General features: G+C 46.9%; 1 protein-coding gene across 7 annotated transcripts in view; it reads right to left on the bottom strand.

Annotated features, from left to right (window-relative positions):
- The window catches only part of LOC135522887 (receptor-type tyrosine-protein phosphatase mu-like), a 313,769-nt gene that overhangs the window by 84,353 nt on the left and 221,549 nt on the right, over positions 1-7,867 (bottom strand). For 6 of the 7 annotated variants that reach the window (XM_064949557.1, XM_064949559.1, XM_064949554.1 and 3 more), the window contains exon 13: positions 2,353-2,389. In XM_064949557.1, coding sequence (XP_064805629.1) covers positions 2,353-2,389 — 37 coding nt within the window. Of the gene's footprint in view, positions 1-715; positions 791-2,352; positions 2,390-7,867 lie in introns of all 7 variants that reach the window. The other variant, XM_064949558.1, reaches the window with a different exon arrangement.

Below are 7,867 nucleotides of genomic sequence, written 5' to 3' on the forward strand. Positions count from 1 at the left end.
CGTTCCCCATGACCTGTAACAAGCCTACAACGTCCATGGTTACATATTTCACAGTGTCTGACTGGGTAGAATCATTTGGCTTCTTGTATAAACAGAAGGAGGAAAGATGTCACCTTCCTTTGAAGCCGCGCCTGCCTGGTAAATATTTTAATGTAATTTTCTGACAGCAGGTTGAGCAGGACGACTTTGTCGTGCATGCCAGAGTGTGCAGCTTCTCGGTTTCATGCTCGCTGCAGAGGCCTGTAATGATCCCCCCTCACAACTCCTACATCTGCCTTGAATGAAAATGAGCACATTCTATGTTTTTTCAACACAACCAGGTGTTCAAGGTACCAAAACCCATGTCACACTATCTGTTAGATATGAATAGGATAAATACTGACCAAATGGCAGGTACAAATACAAAGTGGAAGATATCTGGTAACCTAGTTAACCCTTGACCGTCTCTCAAACATGGCAGGGTACATCTTGTTAAGACTTAAAGAGACACACGCTACAAAATGTAACAAACAGATGTTAGAAAACATTAGAATGCACAAACAGACATACATTATGAATCATCAATCATGGCACACACACACACACACACACACACACACACACACACACACACACACACACACACACACACACACACACACACACACACACACACACACACACACACACACACACACACGAGGAGAGAGCTGGGAAGTTGTAGTGGTGGTCTGACCTGTTAGTTGGTTGTCGCCAGCCGCGGGGGCGATGCGTATGTAGGGAGTGGTGAGCTGTGTCACGATTATGGCGGCTAAGGCAAAATAACAAGTTGTTCCAGGCCAACATGCAGGAAGTAGAGGGAGAAGGAGAAGAAGAGGGCAAGGTTGAAGCCAAGAGACTCAGGCAAACAGGAAAACATCCTTAATCACACAGAGCAGAGAAACGGTAGGAGGGAGAGAGATGCTTCTCTCAGGGAGGAACAGAAAGTTGCAGAAAGTTCACAAGCTTGGCATTGGTTTTGTAACGGTTATGTTTCCATACATTAGTAATCATCCCAGAAGCTTGGTTAATGACTTGTTTGTGTTGTGTACTCGTGAACAGCAGGGAGGGAACTAACACAGGAATTTCATACAAACCTGAGGGAGCCATTCTAGAGATATGAGACTGAATATAAACATTCTGCTAGAGCCACTAAAATCCTCAATATTCAGTTCAGGCTCTCTCACTGTCATGGTTATGGCCTTCTGTATGAGCAGTTTGTCCCGCACCACAGCCCCCTCTGGGGATCTGATTGGCTGCCACCGCTATGACTGGCAGGTACCCCGAGAGCTGCTGAACCTATTAGCAGATGCTACTTTAATGCGCCAACGCTCAGGTCCAATAAAATCTGATTAACCGCCATAAACTATAACGAAAAAGAAAAAAAGAAACATCAAAACAGTCCTTTCATAATCTATGATGGGCAAGAGGGGGATTCTAAATTCAAACATGCTTAGCGTCTGTGGCTAAAAAGGATTGGAAACAACACAGGAACTAGTGCTCATTAGCATATAGCATTATAGCCCAGTCTTGGCACCGTAAGAGAGAGAGAGAGAAGGCATGTAGTAAGGAAAATAGATGATCTACCATCTGTACACAGTTACACTGCTGATCGGCGGCACACTAATGCGTAGAGAAAAGAGGAGGCCGCAGCTTGTAACACCTCCGCTGGATGCTAATATGCAAATATTTCAGATTTCTGGGCCAGAAAACTCTGACCATCTGCGGCAAATTAAAATGCTTCCCCTTTTCTACGATTGTTCGACATTTCCTGTGTTGGGGGGTAATGGTTTGTGAGAGTTTGAGTGTGTGCCTTTTAGCTAGCCTAGCTCAGTCATAAGGCCTACGGGCTAGTAGCACTATACACGGCATATCAAACTACAACACACTTTAGAGTGAAATAGTGACTTCATTTATTTTGGTGGACATTTTGGGGTTCACTTAGAAACAAGACAAACAATTATACTTGACTCCAAGTTCAAAGTTCTTTTTTTTTTTAAGTGCAATTTAAGTTTATATTTGACCTAATTTGCTATTGTTGTTTACTTAAAAGTGATTGTCAATAGGACACAGCTCAATGCTTATGACTGTTAACACTTTACACAAGCACACACTATCAAACTGACAGAGGGAGAGAAAGGTGAGCGGCCAAAGAGCAAACATTCATTTTTGAAAAGCATGAGTAGCAGATTAGAAAAGCTGTGTACAGCACTATAGTCCTGTGGTCGAGCCAAAACAATCCTTGTGTGCGTGTGTGTGTGTGTGTGTGTGAGGGGAAACACACTTCAATCAACAGTGGTAAGATTACTTTCGGCCAACAGGCACCAGTCCTACCTTTAGTGGCCACTCGTACACAATCGATTTTGGTCTCCTGCGAGGGGAGAAAAAAAGAGAGAACGAGAAAGAGAGGGAAAAAGAGAGCAAAAGAGAGGCATTAGTTCTCAAATAAAATAAATAAAAACAGTCGACATATTAGCTGTCAGGGCTGTGTAGGGACCGCTGCCTCTTAAAAAGGTTTAGGTTGTCCCAATCTGATCAGAGCAGAGAGAGCGAGCGAGTCCGAGACAGAGAGAGTCCGAGACAGAGAGAGAGAGTCCGAGAGAGAGAGAGAGTCAGAGAGAGTCAGAGAGAGAGAGAGAGAGAGAGAGAGTCAGAGAGAGAGTCAGAGAGAGAGAGTCAGAGAGAGAGAGAGAGTCCGAGAGAGAGAGAGAGAGTCCGAGAGAGAGTCCGAGAGAGAGAGAGAGAGAGAGTCCGAGAGAGAGAGTCCGGGAGAGAGTCCGAGAGAGAGAGTCCGAGAGAGAGAGAGTCCGGAGAGAGAGTCCGGGAGAGAGAAAGAGTTGTTGGCAGAATGTACGCCCAGGCATGTCAGACAGACAACCAGAGACAAGAGGGCCGAGGGTAGAAAAGAGAAAGAGACAGACAGGCAGACAGGCAGACAGGCAGACAGGCAGACAGACAGACAGACACTGTAAGAGAGAGTGAGAGATACAGACAGAGAGCGAGAGACACAGACAGAGAGCGAGAGACACAGACAGAGAGCAAGAGACACAGACAGAGAGCAAGAGACACAGACAGAGAGCGAGAGGGAGAGAGATACTGTCAGAGAGAGAGATACTGTCACCAACCAAGGAGGGCCTACGAGATACTGTCACCAACCAAGGAGGGCCTACAGCAGCACCTAGATCTTATGCACAGATTCTGTCAGACCTGGGCCCTGACAGTAAATCTCAGTAAGACCAAAATAATGGTGTTCCAAAAAAGGTCCAGTCACCAGGACCACAAATACAAATTCCATCTCGACACTGTTGCCCTAGAGCACACAAAAAACTATACATACCTTGGCCTAAACATCAGCGCCACAGGTAACTTCCACAAAGCTGTGAACGATCTGAGAGACAAGGCAAGAAGGGCATTCTATGCCATCAAAAGGAACATAAATTTCAACATACCAATTAGGATTTGGCTAAAAATACTTGAATCAGTCATAGAGCCCATTGCCCTTTATGGTTGTGAGGTCTGGGGTCCGCTCACCAACCAAGACTTCACAAAATGGGACAAACACCAAATTGAGACTCTGCACGCAGAATTCTGCAAAAATATCCTCAGTGTACAACGTAGAACACCAAATAATGCATGCAGAGCAGAATTAGGCCGATACCCACTAATTATCAAAATCCAGAAAAGAGCTGTTAAATTCTATAACCACCTAAAAGGAAGCGATTCCCAAACCTTCCACAACAAAGCCATCACCTACAGAGAGATGAACCTGGAGAAGAGTCCCCTAAGCAAGCTGGTCCTGGGGCTCTGTTCACAAACACACCCTACAGAGCACCATGACAGCAGCACAATTAGACCCAACCAAATCATGAGAAAACAAAAACATAATTACTTGACACATTGGAAAGAATTAACAAAAAAGCAGAGCAAACTAGAATGCTATTTGGCCCTACACAGAGAGTACACAGCGGCAGAATACCTGACCACTGTGACTGACCCAAAATTAAGGAAAGCTTTGACTATGTACAGACTCAGCGAGCATAGCCTTGCTATTGAGAAAGGCCTCCGTAGGCAGACATGGCTCTCAAGAGAAGACAGGCTATGTGCTCACTGCCCACAAAATGAGGTGGAAACTGAGCTGCACTTCCTAACCTCCTGCCCAATGTATGACCATATTAGTGAGACATATTTCCCTCAGATTACACAGATCCACAAAGAATTCGAAAACAAATCCAATTTTGAAACACTCCCATATCTACTGGGTGAAATTCCAGTGTGCCATCAGAGCAGCAAGACTTGTGACCTGTTGCCACGAGAAAAGGGCAACCAGTGAAGAACAAACACCATTGTAAATACAACCCATATCTATGCTTATTTATCTTATCTTGTGTCCTTTACCATTTGTACATTGTAAAAACACTGTGTATATATATATATATATATATATATAATATGACATTTGTAATGTCTTTATTGTTTTGAAACTTCTGTATGTGTGATGTCTACTGTTAATTTTTATTGTTTACCTTACTTGCTTTGGCAATGTTAACACATGTTTCCCATGCCAATAAAGCCCCTTGAATTGAATTGAATTGAATACTGTCAGAGAGAGAGACACTGACAGAGAGAGACACTGACAGAGAGAGACACTGACAGAGACACACAGAGTGACAGAGACACACAGAGTGACAGAGACACACAGAGTGACAGAGACACACAGAGTGACAGAGACACACAGAGTGACAGAGACGCAGAGAGAGACAGAGACGCAGAGAGACACACAGAGAGAGACACACAGAAAGAGAGACACACAGAAAGAGAGACACAGAGAGACACACAGAAAGAGAGACACACAGAGAGACACAGAAAGAGAGACAGAGACATACAGAAGAGAGACACACAGAGAGACAGAGAGAGAGACAGAGACACACAGAAAGAGAGACACAGAAAGAGAGACACACAGAAAGAGAGACACAGATAGAGAGACACAGAAAGAGAGACGCAGAGAGAGAGAGACGCAGAGAGAGACAGAGACGCAGAGAGAGACAGAGACGCAGAGAGACATACAGAAAGAGAGAGAGACATAGACACACAGAAAGAGAGACACAGAAAGAGAGACACAGAAAGAGACAGAGTTACAGAGACACAGAAAGAGAGACACACAGAGAGACACACAGAGAGACACACAGAGAGACAGACAGAGAGACAGAGAGACACACAGAGAGACACACAGAGAGACACACAGAGAGACACACACAGAGACACACACAGAGAGACAGAGAGAGAGAGAGAGAGAGAGACAGAGAGAGAGAGTTACAGAAAGACACAAAGAGACACCCAGAGAGACCGAGAGAGAGAGTCACAGAGACACAGAAAGAGACACACCCAGAGAGACCGACAGAGAGAGTCACAGAGAGAGTCACAGAGACACAAAAAGAGACACCCAGAGAGACCAACAGAGAGAGTCACAGAGTCAGAGAGAGTCAGAGAGAGGCAGAGACGCAGAAAGAGACACACAGAGAGACACTCAGAGAGACCGACAGAGAGAGTCACACACAGAGAGATCGACAGAGAGACCGACAGAGAGACCGACAGAGAGACACAGAGACACACAGAGACACACAGAGACCGACAGAGACCGACAGAGACACACAACAAGGAGGAGAGAAGCAGGAGGTGTCAGAAAAGGCTTTGCCTTCGCTCGTCTTACAAACGTGGAACAAACAAACACAGCAACAGTGCATGAATATTCAGGGGAAAGTGACTTGGGGCTTATGCTTAAATCCCCCTGTGTTTTATGACAGCAAAATGCACTTGTGTGGCTTGGTGCATTATTGAGGAGACGACAGATTAAACTGTGGGGTGTGCTGAATATTTAAAACAACTCAGAGGGTGCTGTGAGTCTGTGAGACTGGGGAGAGGAGAAGAGACTGGTTTCTACTAGAACTGCTTGATGACAATGGAGCCAGAAATTACAATATGGCACGTTGCCAGTACTTAACGAGATACTGGGATGTTGCTGGAATAGCTAGCAGTAATTTAGTTGGAATCATTTGGATCAGTTAGAATCTAGGAATAGAAATATTGTCTTAAGCTAACATGTGAACACCTATATTTCCACTTAGGTCTAACTGCTGGGGTTAGTATTGAATGAGGTTTTCACTCTGCCTCAGAGTATGTTGGCCTTTCTCTGAGGCACCCTGTTCTGAACTGAGGGTAGAGGACTGAGGAGAATGAGAAATGTTGTTTTCAGTCTCTCCTCCTTTATCCCCTCTTCTTCTCAGAAGAGAGATCCTTAGTAGAGGCCACACTGATCTTCTTTGTGGGAAAACTGTCTCCAAATACACTACAACACAGCTGTACCACGAGGCTCTGCCCTACAGTCCCCACAGCACCCTGTTAGTAGTAGAGGAGGAAAACACCCTGCTCCTCTCCTCGCCCAGACCTCCATTAGAGGGGCAACACCAGAAGGCGAGACGAGCCTCATCTCAACCCCCTCTCCACCTCCCTCGACTGTAGCCCCCCCTGGCTAGTCTCTCTCCAATTAGATGCCATTCATTATCTAATGGCCTGAGCTTGAGAGCAGAGGACAGCAGAGGAGGGGAGGACAGCAGAGGAGGGGAGGACAGCAGAGGAGGGGAGGACAGCAGAGGAGGAGAGGACAGCAGAGGAGGACAGCAGAGGAGGACAGCAGAGGAGGAGAGGACAGCAGAGGAGGACAGCAGAGGACAGGAGGACAGCAGAGGAGGACAGCAGAGGAGGACAGCAGAGGAGGAGAGGACAGCAGAGGAGGAGAGGACAGCAGAGGAGGAGAGGACAGCAGAGGAGAGGAGGACAGCAGAGGAGGAGGACAGCAGAGGAGGAGGGGACAGCAGAGGAGGAGGACAGCAGAGGAGAGGACAGTAGAGGAGAGGAAGACAGCAGAGGAGGAGAGGACAGCAGAGGAGAGGAGGACAGTAGAGGAGAGGAAGACAGCAGAGGAGGAGAGGACAGCAGAGGAGGAGAGGACAGCAGAGGAGGAGAGGACAGCAGAGGAGGAGAGGACAGCAGAGGAGAGGACAGCAGAGGAGGAGAGGACAGCAGAGGAGGACAGCAGAGGAGGAGAGGACAGCAGAGGAGGAGAGGACAGCAGAGGAGAGGAGGAGGAGAGGACAGCAGAGGAGGAGAGGACAGCAGAGGAGAGGAGGACAGCAGAGGAGAGGAGGACAGCAGAGGAGGAGAGGACAGCAGAGGAGGAGAGGACAGCAGAGGAGGACAGCAGAGGAGGACAGCAGAGGAGGAGAGGACAGCAGAGGAGGAGAGGACAGCAGAGGAGGAGGACAGCAGAGCAGAGGAGGAGGGGACAGCAGAGGGGACAGGAGAGGACAGCAGAGAGGAGAGAGAGGACAGCAGAGGAGGAGGACAGGACAGAGTAGGCAGAGGAGAGGAGGATGGGATTTCAGAGGAGGAATTTATTTGCATTTAAAAGCAGAGGGGGAGGTGCAGAGGGAGAGGAGGAAAAAACACAGCAATTAAGGACAGCAAAGTGTTAATAATGCATTTGTGAATGAGTAAACTTTCACAGCAGAGGAGGACAGCAGAGGAGGCAGCAGAGGAGATTGATAAAAGTGTTGTTTTGCCTCTTGGTGTGCAGGCCTGTACTCCCACTGACAGTACTTAGAGTGGTTAGGAGGAGAGGGTTAATGGGGTTGTAATACTGGGTTATTGACCATTAGGACGCTGGAATGGTTGTCAAATAGGCCCTGAAGGAGAGTCTTGTTGTGGCTGTTCATTTATCACAATTTTCTGCATCCAGTTTGCTTTGCTCTCCGTTCCCTGTGAACAGGGAAGTGATCAATTCAGTGATGAAACT

This window comes from Oncorhynchus masou, chromosome 30, assembly GCF_036934945.1.
Source record: "Oncorhynchus masou masou isolate Uvic2021 chromosome 30, UVic_Omas_1.1, whole genome shotgun sequence".
NCBI classification, from domain to species: Eukaryota; Metazoa; Chordata; class Actinopteri; order Salmoniformes; family Salmonidae; genus Oncorhynchus; species Oncorhynchus masou.